Here is a 17,624-nt window from a genome sequence, read left to right on the forward strand (position 1 = left end):
AGATTGTTGCCCCATATTTGGGAAGTTTTCTGCTATTACTTCTGCCCATATTCTTTTTATATCATTTGTATTGACTCCTTCCTTCTCATTGATGCCTATCAGTCTCACATTGTTCATCTTTGCATTGTCTTGCAGTTATTAAATTATTTTTTCTTGCATCCCAGTTGTTTTTAAGAGATCTTTTCTTGCTTTTTCACTAACTGCAATGGTGTCTTTAAGGTCAGAAAATCTATTTTCACTTTCACTCAAATGGTTTTGCCAGCTTGTGATTGAGGTTTTAATTTCCTGTGTATCACTTTGAATCTGTTTCATATATTCTATTTCTTTCCTATATTGCTTATTCAGGGGTTCCATCATTTTTATATTCTGCTCAATTTTTTTATCAGTGTATTCTTTAGAAGCACTTAGTACTACTTTGATTATAGTTATCACTACTTTTTTTAGTTCAGAAATTACCTTTTTTTTTCTTCAGAAATTATTTCTGATCTGATTTCTTCTATACCTTTCTGCAGTTGTTTCTTTACTTCCAACGCTGTTATTTCAGAGATTTCAGATGTATGATTACCAGTTTCCTCTATGCTAGTGTCTTCTGCATTTGTATGGGTGGACTGGGGGCCTGAGACTGCATTTTGTTCCTTCTCTTTGTCATTTTGTATACCACTGTCTTCTGACCTTTGGTGTAGAGTTAGATAGAGTTATTACTTTAGCACCAGGTCTGGATCTACAAAGTTCAGATTCCTCCAGGTGGGTGTTACTTGGATCTGGCTTGGGTCTGGCTGCTGTGCTTGACTTCTGCTGTGCTCGACTTCTTCCCGCTGCAGCCCTTGGAGTTGAACCCTTTGTGTTACTCTGGCAAGATGTTCTGCTCCTGAATCTGCTGGGTGGTTTTTGCCTCTAGCCTCTTTGCAGGGAGTTCTGCTGAAGGGTTCCATGCTGGGCCTGCACTCTGGATCGAATGAGGATCCAATGGGCCCCGGGTGGTATCATTCACAGGCCAGGCCTGCGCTCTGGGTCAGTTCAGGATCCAGCGGCCCTGGGTGGTCTCACTCATACTCTGGGCCTGCGCTTTGGGTCTACTGGGAAAGTCAACAGTTCTCTATGATGAACATTTAGGTTACTCATCCTTTTTGCTATTAATTAATTTTATTAATTTTGATAAATATTTTGTAGTATAGAAAATTAAATCAGATTTTTTTTTTTTTTTTTTTTTTTTTTGTATTTAGTACAGGGTCTCACTACACAGATTGTATTTATAGGGATCCTCCTGCTTTCAGCTTCCCAAGCACTGGGATTACAGACATGCACCACCATACCCAGTCTCAATTGCCTTGTCTCAGTGTGCCCTAGGGGTGGAGGCAGGGGTGGCACAGCATACCATGGATTGAACCCGGTCCCTGCATCTGTCTAAGCAGGTACTTCAATCTGCTGAGCTATCTGGCTGGCCCCCAATTTTTTTTTTTTTTGAGACAAGGTCACTGTGTAGTTCAGGCTGGCCTTGAGTTCACTGTGTGGCCCAGGCTGGCCTTGAATTCAGTGACCTTCCTGCCTCAGTCTCCTGAATGCTGGGATTACAGGGGTATGCCACCAGCCCAGGTGTCGTGCGCGGCCTTGCCTGCAAGAACGACGCGACCACTGGTTGGTTTTCTGTGCAGCTCTTTATTGTTCCCTTACATCCGTCTTCTTCCCCCCGAGGCCCCTGCTCTTAGCTTATAAGTCCCAGGGCTTCCAACCATGGGGTGCCACGTGTGTACTGCCCATTGGTCCAGGTATGCGGAAGCAATGCATTAGCCCAAGCCTTGGCCATATATGGAGTTGTTTACTCCAGGAGCGCTCACCCCCTGAGAGGGTGGAAGGCGGAAACCGGTGCCATCCTAGGGCGCTGCTACACGCAGTCCCTACACCCAGGCCCTAGCAGAATCTTGCTCATGGCAGGGAAGTGCACTACTGTGAGCTACTTCTAGCCCCCTCTTTTGCTATTACAAATAATGCTACAATAAAAAACTGGACACACATATAATTTTATAATGAATTTAAGAATAATTTCTATTATTTCTGTGAGAACTGCTTTCTATGTCTTTTGGGGTTTTGGGTCTTTTCCTTATTGATTTTTAAGTGTTTTTATATTAGAGGTATCAACCTTTTATCCCTGATACAAATTGCACTTTTTTTTCTCATTTACTATCTGTTTTGATTTCATTAACACTTAAAAAATTTATGTGATACAGGGTCTTGCTATACAGTTCTGACTTGTAGTGATTCTCCTGTCTCAGCCTCCTCAGTGCTGAGATTACAGGAGTGCACCACCATGCCTGGTTTTGGGGCCTACTCAGCATGCAGTATCAGGGATCGAACTAGGGTCTTTGGCTTGCCAGGCAGGAGCTTAGACTGCCAAGCTATCACCCCAGCCCTCTGAGTCTGAAAACAGGAGGATCACTACCTCCTTGAGAGTCCCTTAGATGAGAAGGAACATGTAGGACTCCTTCTCTGGGGCCTTTTTTTTTTTTTTTTTTTTTAATGTATTTAGTACAGGGTCTCACTGCACAGATTGGACTCACAGTGATCCTCCTGTTTTCAGCCTCCATAGCGCTGGGATTACATTTGTGCACCACCACGCCTGGACTCTTGTCACCAGACAGGCATGTGGGACCAGGGATTGAACCCTGGTCCCTGTGCTTGCCAAAGCAGGCGCTTAGTCCACTGAGCTATCTTGCCAGCCCCTGGGTTCAATCTCTAGCAGCAGCAGCAACAGCATCAACAAAGGCAGCAGTTACAGCTATAGGGTGTAAAGTTTCCCCACTGCTACAGGATATGAGAAACAAATTATTTTTTTTAATCCTGGGCTCAAACCCAGAGTCTTGTGTGCTTTATGTTCCACCTCTGGGCTATACTCCCAGCTATGATATGTGACTGTACAGTGCCAGAAAGCTGGTACAACAATGTTCTTCCACCCCAGGAAAGAGGCTGGCTTCCTGTCAAGTTCCTCAGGTCGAGGCACAGAATGTCCTCAGGAATGAGGAACTGATCCCTGGCATGATCTACTAGATTCTGTTTTTAAACTGCTCTTATCAATCCCATCTCCACCCTTTCAAGTTTGGAAACTGCCACATGCCTGTTTACATAGAGAAATTGGGTAAAACAAGACCATTTCTTGAGGGCACTACTTGGCAGGTGTAGCTCTGAAGCTTGATTCGAGCCCATTTTTGTAGGAGTGGCAGGCAGTACACAGTGTTTCCTCCCAGAGTGTGACACAAGTATGATCTGAGATATTCTCTGTGTATAAGGGATTTGTGGTAAAGTAAGTTTGTTACTCTATATTTATATGCCACTTCTAAAGTTTGTAAGTACACTGCTATCATAAAAGCTCTGATAATTTATTTAAGGGAAAAGCAGAGAGCAATGAGAATTTAAAAAAGAAATGTGTAATTTAGATGTATAACCCCTTATTTACATGACTTTTCATAACTTTGATAAAAGTAATATAAATAGTAGGAAGCTATAGTTTCTGAGATGCCAGGGAAGCAGGGGACATGCAAGCACCAGAGGCAGAGGCCTGACCTGTAGACATGCATGTGACTGCATCATGTTGGGGGCAGAGGCAGCAGGAGTGTGGGGGACAGATCGGCTAGGCAAGGACTGAGGAGAGCTGGGGCCGGGAGTGGGCTGGGAGGTAGGCAGGCCCCTCAGGCTGAGGTGCTAGAGCCCAGGTCCAGCAACCTGGGAGTGAAAAACACTCTACCTTCACATGCAGGAGGAACCTTTTCTCTCTTTTTTTTTTTTTTTTTTTTTTAGGCTGCATGTCTAGTTTATTGCCATTAGAAAAATATCATCTGCATAAAATTCTGGTCCACTTTTTCACCCTTCCCCCTATCATTCAAGTTTGAATAATTTGATTTTACTCAAACAAAAGCATAATCATAAGTGTATCATGAAAACTAAATATTCTACCTTGTTGCTAAGTTAATAGGATTTAACTGCCTTAGGTGTGTTCCGCAACATCTCCCAGGACTGGCTCCTCTTTCTGTAGCTGTTTCCCCTTCCTTCCTGTGATGGTGACAGTGATGGTGACGGTGATGGTGATGGCACCGGCACCCAGTGCAGGGTGAGTGCGCTTGAGCGGAAGCCCCCCAGCATCAATGGATTCATCACCTAGCCTCCCACTCATGTCAAATCTCCCTCAGGTGGAATTTCCTTAACATCGAGTAGTTTAGTCACACTTGCTCTTTCCAACATGGGTTATAAGAATTAAGATACAAAAACAAAAAAATGAAGAATTAAACTACTGATCCAAAGCCAAGATGGAAATTCCCAGGGAGACAGCCCTATGCTGCTCAGTCACACTGTTGTGAAAGGCTCTTTGACAGCCACTCCTTCGATCTCCACTCGGGTTCCTATGGGCAAAGTGACGACCTGGTAGGCAACTGGAGCAGGAAAATGACTCTTGAAATACTGCTTGTAGATTTCATTGACAGCAGCAAAATCGTTTATGTCAGCCAAGAAGATAGTTGTTTTTACAACGTTGCTGAAGCTGCAGTCCGCTGCTTTCAGAATTTCGCCCATGTTGGTGAGAACTTGTTTTGCTTCTACTACCCCTCCTGGCACAAGCCGTCCACTCACAGGGTCTAAGCCAACTTGCCCCGAAATGTAAAGGGTCCTGTCGACTAACACAGCTTGACTGTAAGCCCCAATGGGCTTTGGGGCTTTCGCCGAGTAGATCACCTTTTTGATCAGGGACGTCATAGCTAACCCTTGTCAGTAGGTGAAAACTGTTAGTTGCAGCGGAGATGCGCCCCACTTCACTGACCCAGCCGCCTGGAGAGGCCTCTTTTTTTCTTTATTATAACTTTATTTCAGGTTTTTTGAACCAGGGTCTGGCAGTGTACTTCAGGGTGGTATTGAGCTTATGGCAATCCTCCTGCCTTAGCTTCTTCAGTGCTGAGATGGCTGATGTGGGCTTCAATACCTGCCTTCATCATAACTGAAAAAATGTACATCGGAGCACACACACATACACACAAAATAATAAAAAATAAGGTTTCTGAGAGACACGGTCAGATTTGTTTTTGCATGAAGCTTCCACTCAGACCGTAATATTGTAATTTTCCTTTTATTTATTTATTTATTTATTTAGTACAAGGTCTACAGGGTCTCACTACATAGATCGGACTCATAGTGATCCGCCTGTGTTCAGCCACCCAAGAGCTGGGATTGCAGGCATCCACCACCACACCCGGTCTCAAACTCCATCTCAGCATGCTCTGGGAATGGGGCCGGCACAGCAGGCCAGGGATTGAACATGGTCCCTACTTTTGCCTAAGCAGGCACTTTAATCCACTGAACTATCAGGCCAGCCATAGGTTGATTTTTTTTTTTTTTTCTTGCTAGCTCAGGCTGTCTTAAGGGCAGTCTGGTGTGGCTTGTGGAGCTGGGGAAAGAACGGCGGTCCCCTGTGCCTGACTGAATTTGCCCAAGCAGGCGCTTTAAACAACTGAGCTAAGCCGCAAGCCCCTCCACATTCTTATTATGTCCTGTTAGTAATTTGTTTTGATTCTTTATTATAATCACTTGGGACAAGGTCTGGTCTTGAACTCTGGACTCAAGTGATCCTCCTGTCTGAGCTTCCTAAGTAGCTTAGTCCACAGGCACGTGCCACTGTGCCTGTTAGTATTATTGTTATTAAAATTCTTCATACCTGCTCTTTATAAATAATTGAAAACTTTTTCTTCATGACTGAGTATACTAATATCTGCAAGTAATTACCATTTATTAGGATTTAGTTTTATATATATTCATCTCATTTATTTGAGACAGTCTTAATATGTAATTCAATCTGGCTTTGAACTCACTGTGGAGCCCAGGGCAGCCTCAAACTTATAGCAATCCTTCTGCCTCAGCCACCTGAGTTCTGGAATTACAGTTGTCACCACCATACCTGGCTACAACATTCTTGTAGAAAAGTTCCTTCAACAATTTTATGTTGGCCAGACATGGTAGCATGTCTCCCCAGCACTCAGGCTGGGGAGATGGCTCAGTGGAATAAGTGCTTCCCTGGCAAGTGCAAGGGCCTGAGTTCAATCCTCAGTTCCGCCAAAATAAATAAATAAATTAATAATAATAACAAAATAAAATATCAGCACTCAGGAAGTTGAGGCAGGAAGATTGTCATGAGTTCGAGGCCAGCCTAGGCTACATAGTGAGTTCAAGATCAGCCTAAACTATATAATGAGACCCTTTGTCAAAATAAAACAAGGGCTGGCCAAACAGCCCATCCCCAGGGAATGCTAAGACCCACCCCTGGGCACCCTGAGATGGCAAGTGAGACTGGGTGTGGTAGTGCATGCCTGTAATCCCTGCACTTGGGAGCCTATAAAGAGGACAATCAGTACAAGTCCCATCTAGTAGTGAGACCCTGAACACCCTGTAGACCCTTCCCTAAAATACAGAAAACAAAAAACAATTAACAACAACTAGTTCTATGGTGAACTGTACATGTTTGGTTATTTGAAGCATTGGATTGTTTTATGTGTCTGAATATACCTTATAAATCAGAACACCGAGGTCGGGGAGATGGCTCAGTGGAATAAGCACTTCCCTGGCAAGTGCAAGGGCCTGAGTTCAATCCTCGGTTCCACCAAAAAAAAAAAAAAAAATCAGAACACCTTTTTTTGTACTGGGAGTTGAACTCAGGATCTTGCATTTCCAGGTGGGCACTGTGCTGCTAAACTATATCCCAAGCCTCAATTTCTCTTAAAATAATGTGTATGTTAGATAATAATATCCCTACATATATATTTCTTTTTGCATCTTTTCATTTCTGTATAAGTTTTATACATTTTATACTACATGAAACTCTTTAAACTTTATTTTAATGTTCTAAAGGATTTATGAGCAGATTTTAAGTATATTTTAATAAATATGTAACTCTGCATAGGTTAATTAAGCATTCTTAAACATTACTTAAATGACATACTAGAAGAGTATACAAATATTTTTGGAATTAGCATCATAGTAGAATCAAAGGTTAGGAAAAAAATGAACAAGAGAACAAAATCAGATTCAAACAATTCTGAAAAAATTTAAGATACCAATGGTCATTCATGACCTATAATTTTTATTTTCTGTATTAATAAAGTACCCCCACACATTATAGATAGTACAATAAATATTTTTGAACTCATAAGAAATAGTGCTTTTGTCTTACATATTGTGACTGAAAATTAAAAACCCCCTAAACAAAAAATTTGAAGCTGAGCTTACCTGGGAATGAATACATTTATCTGTTAATATATATATATATATATATATATATATATATATATATATATATATTGGCGGAACCAGGGATTGAACTCAGGCCCTTGTGCTTGTCAGGGAAGCGCTTATTCCATTGAGCCATCTCCCTGGCCCCCTATCTGTTATTATAAAAAGGGGGAGAATCCTGAGACAAGGTCTTTTGGTTTGCTGTACAGTAATGCTTACGCTGTCATTCCACAAACATCCACAGATGGTTTATTTTGCCCAAGGCTCCAAGTTTGGCAATAAGGAATATAAGGCTGAATGGGAAACAGAACCTAGCTTTAAATAACAGATGAGCTGGGACAGGAGATTATAAAGACATAAATACTTGTAATTATAATTAAGTAAAATACTCCAAGCCAAATCAAAGTACACACGTGGCACAGATTACTTTTATTTTTTGGTGATATCAGGGATAGAACTGAGGACCATGCGCTTGCTAGGCAAGCATTTATTTCACTGAGCTATCTCCCCAGCTACAGATTACTTTTATTTATTTTTGACTTATTTATTTTTTTGGTGGAACCAGGGATTGAACTCAGGCCCTTGCGCTTGCCAGGGAAGTGCTTATTCTACTGCGCCATCTCCCCAGCCCCTGCACAGATTACTTTTAATTGGATGGAAATCATACTTACGTGTTAACATAAATAAGCAGGTTTAGAATTTAGCTTTTAAGTAGATGAAAAAAAGCTTTAGACAAATGTAAAAAAGGTTTATTCATTTTGTTTACAAAATAATTTTACTCACAAAAATTAAAGACATTTTCCAAAATATAAACTTCCTTATTTCTTTAAAGGCTAGTCTTTTCTTGAAAACACCACCACTAATTTACTTCACTTAAAGTGCTAGCGAGGGGGCTGGTGAGATGGCTCAGTGGTCTAAAGCACCTACTTAGAACAAGCTTAGCAAAGCACAGGGACTGTGGTTCAATCCCCCGGCACCACATGCCAGCCAGCCCGCCCCCTGGTGGGCTGAGCTGGCCACACACACACACACACACACACACACACTGAATAAATAAATAAAAAAAAATAAATAAAGTGCTAGCGAGTGGGCATTCTGCCATTCATCATAATCACTGGCATTGTTCAGAATTAAATATTGTCACAGAATTCATTATAACCAATTGTAATAAAACTAACTAGGAAGCGTACAGAGCAGAGTAGTGAGTAGGAGTAACAACCACATCAAGTCAAAGTTGTTTCTGTTTTTGTTTTTTGCAATTACAAGACACAATAAACAATCCATTTACTCTAGGTACTAAGCTAACACTGTCACACTCTTTGAAAGATGTGTTGTAGTTTTCCTATTGGCTTGTTGATGGAATCAATAGTCAAGGAAAAAGCTTTGTAACTTAACTACTCACAAAGGAGGGCTGGGATCGTAAATGTTGAGGAAAGACTGCTTTGTTCATCTGATTCTGTCTTTCAGAACTTTATGGTATTGATGTTTTGCTTTTACTGACAGAGTAAGCAATTTTAAAAAATATTCAGTCAAGGTGTTGTAATTCTTAACACAAGTTCACAGGCAAATCAATAATTTAAATACAAGTTTTTATTACAATGTTGAACATATTTCATCTGAACAAAATTAACTTAGTAGACTGGCTTGAGGTTTATAATTATTAGGGTTCTTTCACTTCAAAAGTGTCATATGGGGGCTGGGGAGATGGCTCAGTGGAATAAGCGCTTCCCTGGCAAGCGCAAGGCCTGAGTTCAATCCCCGGTTCCGCCAAAAAAAAAAAAAGTGTAATATGTCACAGTTATTAGTCTTTTTCTAAATGATTGTTTAGCGACAGTTAGTGCTAGGTTCCCTGAAAGAGCTATTTATATCTTGAGATTCTGGATACGTTTTTGTTTCTGACCTTTAATAAAAATGTTAATAAAGGTTTGTAGTCATTTCTTATCACTGGAACACAAAGATCTCTACTACATGTGCTGTGGAAGTGAGCACACTCAAGGATTCTCTAAAAGGACACATTATTTTGTAGTTATGTGGAGTTAATTTTATCAGAGAACTTACCATCCCAAGGTCTCTGCTTACATCTTACTGGTTTCTATAAAAAAATACTAGAATGTTCTGCGTGTTCCAATTAGATCTGGAAAAGAAAATAATACGCTTCCATTTTGACCAAATCTATGTTCATTTTAAAACAACTGCCATCATGTGTCTCTTCGACGTGAAGGAATACGTCCTTGGGCGTATTTTCTGTTTCGTGAAAAATTAGCGAAAGAGAACTCCGAAGTAATTGCCAAGACAGAGCAGAGGCAGGAAACGACAGGCAGGAAAACCACCCCACTGCTCTCAATCAGAAAGCCGGGGAAATGTTTTCTTACTCCGAAACACTGAACATTTCCTGCCAGAACACGGGGAGCGCCGAGTTCAGCTGGGGAGAAGCGGCGCACGCTGGGGGACGGGCTCCCACAGCGCTCTCCACAGCCAGGAGCACGCTGCTTCTGGGCCGGGTCCCCCAGAAAACTCGCGCCGCGGGGTGCAGAGGCCGCGCTGCGGGCCCACGTGTGAGCGAGCGCGCGCGCCCTCGTGCTTCCGCCCGCGAGTTCAGCCCGCGCGTGGCGCCCCGGGCCCTTCGTCCCCCAGCCCGGCCCACGACCCCCGCCCCGTGCCGCCCCGTGCCGTGGGTCCCCTCCGCGTGCCAGCGCATCTAGTGTTTCGGCTTTCACGCTCGGGAGTGACTGACCAGGGCTCGGAACTGCTGAGGGTCACCGAACCGCTCAGGGCATGAATTCCGGGCCCCGTGCCGCCACGGTGCGCGGCGCCACGGTCCCCGCGAACCTGCCACCCTGAAGAGGGCCCGCGCCTCCCCACGTCCCGCGCCACAGGCTTCCGGGCGAGCCCTCGCGGGTACGGGCTCCGGCGCTGCGGAACCCGGCGCGCGGGGCTTGCTGTCCTGAGGGAGCGGGAAAGTGGCAGCGCCGCGGGCTGGGGGCGGGCCGGGCGGCCTGGGAGCGCGCGCCAGAGGTCGCGGCGCGGGAGGCGGGGGCGGCGGCCACCTGGGCGACGCGGCCGCCATTGCCTGCTCCCGAGACCCCTCCCCACAGGCCGCCCACCCGCCCTCTCGCGGCTGGTCCTGCGAGGCTGCTCTTCCGCGGCCAGACGGAGAGCGGCAGTGTGTCTCCGCCGGCCGCGCTCGCCGCGAGGCTGCCCCCTACGGCCGCGGCTGCTTCGCGACCCAGCAGCGCTGGAGAGTGCAGCGGCGACGGCGGGAAAGGCTCGCGGTCCCGCTCCGGCCCGGCCTCGACGCCCTCCGTCCGCGCCGGAGCAGGTAAGGGCAGCGGGTGGGAGGCAGGCGGCGGGCTAGGCTCGGGCCCGGGAGGAAAGGCGTCCCGGGGCGCTGAGCCGGAGCCGAGGCCCGGGGGCGGCGGCGGGCAGGGGGGCGCTGCGACGGAACGCGAGGCTCCGGGCGCGGGGTGCGTGGACCGCGGGCCGGGCCGCCTCGCGGGAGCGAAGGGAAGCGTCGGCGGAGGAGGGCCCTGGTGCTCTGCCCGAGGCCGGCGGAGGCTGTTCGGCCTCCCCGCGCCTGGCGGGCCTCCAGGCCCCGACACACCCCTCTGCCCCGCGGCTCCCCCGCGCGCCCGCCCGCACTTGCCCTCGCGCCCCACTTGGCGCCCGCTCGCCGTGTTCCAGGCAGAGCCTTCTGGGAACTTGAGGCCACCTTTCCGAGCACGGCGACCTGGCAGAGCGGCTTATTTACTCACTTGTCCAGACTCAAACACGCCGCTCCTCCGCACGCTCAGAGGGGGTACTGCGAGGACTCTTTCCCTCGCCCGACGTTCGTGCGTCTTGATCCTCGCCCACTCCCCGCTCCATCTGCAACTTTGAGCCTGCCCGGACCTTACGGGAGCCCTTCGGTCCCCGGGACCCTCTCCCAGCTCCGCGTGGAAATTCGGCTTCCATAGAGTGAGTCATCCCACCCCGAGGCAGTTTCTCTCGAGGTTTTGGTTACTTCTGGTTTTTATCCCCCTTTAAAAAGAGCTAGAAGAATTAAAAGAAAACATAGATGCGGATCGTGGTCTGTATTGCCTTCAAGGAATCTTGCTACGGGCAACTGTCTGGAGAGCGCAGATCTGACATCTGGCCGGGACAGGTTTGTACACATTCTCGCCATGCAGTGGTTGTACTGTCTCCATAGCACAGTTCACACTTTCGGGCAGGATTGGCTGGTTTTTCTACTCCACTTTTTTAAGCCAATCGAGAAGCGCAGCTTGCCTGGAGACTGTTTAACTCAGAAAAGATGGGGATTGGTTGAACTTGGAGAAGAAAATCCTGGAGAAGAACCTGGCGTTTTATTTTATTTTTTTTTAACCTGGCGTTTTAGAAAACAAAGGTTGACAACTTCTTTTCCCCTCTTTTTTTTTTTTTTTTTTTTTTTAAACCGTGTTCTCACTATGCAGCTCAGGCAGGTCTTGAGCTCACTTTGTAGCCAACGCTGGTCTCCAACTCACGACGACTCTCTTGCCTCAGCCTCCCGAGTGCTTGGATTACAGGTGTGCGCCACCACACTGGGTTTTGCCTTTCCTTTTACACAAAAAGGAAAAAAAGAAAAAGAAAAAAATTAGTGATACCACTATCAGCTTTTTTGTACAGGTTGTTTTTGAGACTGAGCCTCCCTGTGTATTACAGGCTGGTCTTTAACTCACTATCCACGTCCTGACTAGCCTCGAACTCGCAGCCCAATCCTCGTGCCTCAGCTTCCCAAGTGTTGAGATTATAGTTTTAATTTCCAGTGTTTTCTGTCCAACCCGTTTTCTTTTGAAGCTTGCATTAATGCTTATTTAATTTTTGTGGAATGAACTCTTATACGCTTTAAGAAATCTAAATAAATGATTTTTATTATTTTTTATTTTATTTTATTTATTTATTTATTTATTTATTTATTTTTTTGTGTAGAACCGGAGATTGAACTCAGGCCCTTGCCACTTGCCAGGGAAGCGCTTATTCCACTGAGCCATCTCCTTGGCCCCCACTTTTAATTCTTATTCTGCAGCTTTTAAATTGCTGTGTGAGAATGGGGTATGGTAGAAAGAACAGGAAACAGTTGGCTGCTCTCTATAATTTATTTCCTTATTTATTTTTCTTTTTGAAATGGTCTTGCTATGTGGTTCAGGCTGGCTATAAATTCACTTTGTAGCCCAGGCTGGTCTTGAACTCACAATGAGCCTCCTGCCTCTGCCTCCTGAGTGCATGCTGGGATTACAGTTGTGTGCCACTACGCCTGGCTCACTGTATAATATAGTTAACGCAAAACATGCCAACCTATGAAACAGTGATTCCTACAGATCAGCCTGCAGTTGACTGGTGTTGCTTTGAAGGGGAGGGTACGGGAGCCCAGACCGGCATAGAAAAAATGGGTTGGGGTTATGGTAAAGGTGTGCTTCTTTTGTCATTAAAATATATCAAAGTAGATACAGATTTAGGTTTTTTGTTTTTTTTCCTCCTGTGTATTTACTACAGGATCTACAGGGTCTCACTAAGGACTCATGATCCTCCTGTTTTCAGCCTCCCAAGGATTTAGCTGTAATCCTCCTTCAGCACTGGGGATTATAGGCATGCATGACCACACCCAGTCTTAATAGCTGGCTCAGCATGTTTGGGGGTAGGGCCAGCAGGGCAGGCCCGGGATGGAACCACCTGCTGAGCTCTGCCCAGGCAGGCACTTTAGTCCGCTGAGCTATTTTTTTTTTCTTGGTGAGGATTGAACTCAGGTCCTTGCGTGTGCCAGGGAAGTGAACTCAGGTCATCTTTTAAAACGTTTGAGAGAGGGTGTGGTGTGGTTTCTTGTTCCTGTAATCCCAGCACTTGACAGGCTGTAAGCAGGAGAATCACTACCGGTCTGATCTAGTAGTGAAACCCTGAACACCCTGTAGACCCTTCCCTGAAATACAGAAGAAAAAAAAAAAAAAAGATCACAACATAGGGGCTGGGGAGCTGGCTCAGTAGAATAAGCGCAAAGACCTGACTGAGTGAGTTCAATCCCCAGTTCCACAAAAAAATAAAACCTTCCTGTTCTCATGGTTGTATATGTATTTTAATATGCAAAATATAACTATTCATCAATGTGATTTTTTTAATAAAAATCTGGGTTTGCCATGGCAAGCAGTGATGCTTCATATCTATTAAATGCCTTTAAGAGTTGTTTATTTTGAAAAGAGTGTTTTTTGATCCTCAGTATGCAGGCCATAAATAAGCCATAGATTATCATCATTGCCCTTCATAGCAATAAATACAACAGTGCTTGTGTATGTGTGTATGCCAGTTTTAAGTGCTTTACAAATAGCATTGTATTTGAGTTTCACAGCTGCAATTTTCACTGTTCTTAGTACTCTTTTCCAAATGAGGAGACAGTTTAGAAAGTTGCTTTAAGTCACGGAAAGTAGTGTATTTACATCACAAAGCCAAGATTAAGACAGACCTAGATCTTTGTGATCACTCTTTTTGTGTGTGTGTGTGTGTGTGTGTGTGGCCAGCTCAGCCCACCAGGGGGCGGGGCTGGCTGGCATGTGGTGCTGGGGGATTGAACCGCGGTCCCTGGGCTTTGCTAAGCTTGTTCTAAGTAGGTGCTTTAGACCACTGAGCCATCTCACCAGCCCCATGTGATCACTCTTAATGCATTATTTTCATGACTCTCTGAAACTAATGTTTGATACTGAGTAAATTACTACATTTTTCACAACCCATTCAACCCACCAACTGTAAGATTTTTTTTTTTTTTTTGGTGGTACCAGGGATTGAACTCAGGACCTTGTGCTTTCCAGGCAAGCATTTATTCTACTGAGCTATCTCCCCAGCCCCGTGTACTGTCATTTTATATACAACTGCAAAGAAAAAAAAAATACCACAAATCTCCAAGTAAGTTGTGAAGTGTTACTCTGGGATGCACCCCAACTATAGAAATGTAACACTATGTCTTAAAATTAAATACAGGGTCTCCCTGTAGTTCAGACTGGCTTTGAGTTCACTGTGTAGCCCAGGCTGGCCTCAAACTTGCAGGGATCCTTTTGCCTCAGCCTTCCAAGTGCTGGGATTACAGTCATGAGCCACCATGCCTAGCCTCAACTGAGCATTTTTTCCTTCCATATTGCCAGTAATTCAGTTTGCTTAAACATTTTGCTCCTTTTCTTTCTTTCTTTTCTTTTCTTTTCTTTTCTTTTTTTTGGTGGTACCAGGGATCAAACTCAGGACTTGGTGCTTGCCAGGCAAGCTCTTATTCCACTGAGCTATTTCCCTAGCCCCCTCAATTTGCTTATATAAAGCCATATATGTTTTGATATTCTGATTTTTTTTTTTTTTTTGGGGAACTGGGGATTGAACTCATTATTTGTTGTAAAGTCTTTTTTTTTTTTTTTTATTTTTTTGTGTGTGTGTGTGTGTGTGTGTGTGGCCAGCTCAGCCCACCAGGGGCGGGGCTGGCTGGCATGTGGTGCTGGGGGATTGAACCGCGGTCCCTGGGCTTTGCTAAGCTTGTTCTAAGTAGGTGCTTTAGACCACTGAGCCATCTCACCAGCCCCTGTAAAGTCTTCTTTACAACAAATACCATTTTGTTATGTGCCAGGCAAGCACATATTCCACTGCGCCATTTCCTTGGTCCCTTGAATTTTGGCTCATTGAATTTATAAAATTTTCTTACTGAAGTTTTTATTTGTTTAATTTTTAAAGTTCAGACTGGTCTTTAACTCACTGTGTAGCCCAGGCTGGCCTTGAATTCGTAGCAGTTTTCTTGCCTTGGCCTGCTGAGTGCTGGGATTAGAGATGTGTGCCACCATGCCCTGCCTGATGTCTTAAAATAGGCCTACTTGATAGATTGTTAGACTGTTGGAAGATAGCCTTAATAAGGTTTAGGAAGCATTTTACCTTTTTGCTCTATACCTTGAATCTCAGCATTGTCCTCCAGAAATCATTGATACATCTAGATTAATCAATTCTGTCTGGATGCATAGCATTATGCATACATTAATGTCTTTGACGAGAGTAAACTGGCTAGGTCTGCTAGACTTATATGACTACTAGTCAGTGAAAGTAGTAGATCAAAGAAGTGTCAATTTTTTATGTCTTTTTTGTTTTTATTTTATAATTGTTTAATACATGCTTACTATTAATTAGTTTGGGCGACTAGCGTGAATAATCCTAATTTTTTGTTCCAAAGCAGAACAGTTTTAACTTTTTGAACTTACTGTGTTTCCTGGATAGTGTGTCTTCACTACTGTCATTACCCTCCTCTCCCTCAACTCTCTGCTAATCTACAACTTAAAGATGAAGGTAGTATTTGTTGTAAAGTCTTCTTTCCTATGCATTTATCTAATCAATGTACTGAGCCACCTCCTTCATTAAGTGAATTGAGAGAAAAAGAATAAATAGCCCATGTTTCTTTCAGGTCAGTATTTGTATTGCATATTATTTAATGAATTCTCTAGAGATGAGATAGACAAGAGGCAGTTTGAAAGTTGATACTGAATCTTATTCACCTTTTGTTGTAATAACATTTACCCCACTCTAGAGGTGTGTAGATATACTAAATAAGTGTTGACAGGAATGTCCGAGATACTTTAAAAGTTTTCCTTTCAGTTACCACACTGATAATTCTTTAATCTTTATCCTGAAGGGCTCTTTTCTGATAGCTGAACTTTCAGAGCTTCATGACATGTCCTTTGGTACTTCAAGCTTAGTATATCCCAAGCTCTAGTCATTATTGGCTTGTCCATCCCCAAGCTAACAAGAGCAAGGCAGACTGCCTCTTTGCCATCTCATCTCTAGAGAATGATTATATTAGATAGTGCATGTGTGGTGAGAATTAAGTGAATAGTATGAACTACAAATACAGGTGTGAAAGAAACGGGCTAGTCATACATTCTCCTTTTTCTCTCACATTCTGGTTCGTCATTGATCCCTATTGTTTGTTTGTTTGGTTTTGGTTTTTTTGGGAGAACTAGGGATTGAACTCAGGCCCTTGTGCTTGCCAGGGAAGCACTTATTCTACTGAGCCATCTTCCCAGCCCCCATTGAGCCCTGTTGAACTGCTTTTTCTTTAGTGATCTCTTGAAACTTTTTTTCTTTTTGTAGTGCTTGGAGTTAAACCCAGGGCCTTAAACATTCTAGGCAAATGCTCTACTACAGAGCTGCACTCCCAGATGCTTTAATTTTTTTAAATTTTGAGATAGTGTCTTACTAAGTTGCCCAGGTTGGCCTTGAACTTTTTTTTTTTTTTTAACCAGGGATTGAATTTAGGCCCTTGCACTTGCCAGGGAAGTGCTTATTCCACTGAGCCATCTCTCCAACCCCTGGCCTTGAACTTGTGATCCTCCTGCCTCCCAAGGAATACCAGGTGACAGGTGTGTACCATCACGGTCAGTTAATTTGTTCCTTTTTGGGGGGGGTGGGACCTTTTTTTAGACAGGTTCTCACTATGTCTTGCAGGCTGACCTTGAACTCACTTATGTAGTGTAGGGTAGCTTCAAATTCTGAGCCTCCTGCCTCAGCTTCCCAAGTGTTGGGATAACAGGTGTACACTACCATGCCTGGTACTCTGTTCCTTTTCTTCATCCCTTTATCCCTACTGCTACCATCCTACCCCATGTCTCAGTATCACCTGTCACCTTGATTACTGCAGTTACCCCCCCCCCCAACTGTAGCTAGAGTAATTTTGGTAACACATTTGAGCATTCAGAGCCTCTGTGTAAAACTTTTCTTTCCTTCTTTTTTGGTGGAACCGGGGATTGAACTCAGGCCCTTGCACTTGCCAGGGAAACACTTATTCCACTGAGCCATCTCCCCAGCCCCTTGTGTGAAACTTTTCTGCATCTTTTTTTGCTTTTAGGATGATGTCGGAACTTCATTTGACTTTCAGGACCTTCAGAATTTGGCTTCTAGTTAGCTCCTTTGTCCTCTTCCTTTGGTGTCCTGATCCTCATCAGTTATTTGCACTTCTCCCTCAAGATGCCAGTGTCATTAGATCTAGGCCTCCTTACAGATGCCTTTGTCTGTCCCAAGTACTGTACCCATTGTTCTCTTCTTACCTTCATTTTTGTTACCTCATACCTGTCTTTCAGGGGTAGGTAGTCTGGGTGACCCCTGGGTGAGAAAGCCCCCCTTTGATACAAGTTGTCCCAGCAGCTTCTTGTTTCCCTGGAACTCCGAGATGCTCTCATCGTGTTGGTTTTTTTTTTTCAGATTTATTTATTTATTTATTTATTTATTTTGACAACTCATACAGAATTTTACTTAACAAAATAGTATGAATTTCACAGTATTTGTTGTAATACATGGTATTGTCTTACAATCAGCTATTCATATTACCAGATAAAGTTGTTTTTTTTTTT

At 44.1% G+C, this 17,624-nt stretch overlaps 2 protein-coding genes across 4 annotated transcripts in view; one reads left to right on the forward strand and one right to left on the reverse strand.

Moving 5' to 3' along the window:
- Positions 1–4,332: 4,332 nt before the first annotated feature.
- LOC101590796 (2-iminobutanoate/2-iminopropanoate deaminase-like) lies at positions 4,333–4,813 on the reverse strand. Its single transcript, XM_012517239.2, has one exon. It carries the CDS (start codon positions 4,735–4,737, stop codon positions 4,333–4,335), a length of 405 nt encoding a protein of 134 aa, XP_012372693.1. The 5' UTR covers positions 4,738–4,813.
- Positions 4,814–10,330: 5,517 nt separating this feature from the next.
- Positions 10,331–17,624, forward strand: part of N4bp2 (NEDD4 binding protein 2) — a 109,540-nt gene continuing 102,246 nt past the window's right edge. For all 3 annotated transcript variants that reach the window (XM_023702744.1, XM_023702743.1, XM_023702746.1), the window contains exon 1: positions 10,331–10,576. The gene's annotated coding sequence lies outside the window, so the exon portion shown is untranslated. The remainder of the gene's footprint in view (positions 10,577–17,624) is intronic.

The sequence above is a fragment of the Octodon degus genome, unplaced genomic scaffold (assembly GCF_000260255.1).
Source record: "Octodon degus isolate 3935 unplaced genomic scaffold, OctDeg1.0 scaffold00158, whole genome shotgun sequence".
Taxonomy (NCBI): Eukaryota; Metazoa; Chordata; class Mammalia; order Rodentia; family Octodontidae; genus Octodon; species Octodon degus.

Excerpts from the sequence above, each read along its gene's own strand:
- LOC101590796 (XM_012517239.2), bottom strand. The coding sequence starts at position 4,737 with ATGACGTCCCTGATCAAAAAGGTGATCTACTCGGCGAAAGCCCCAAAG.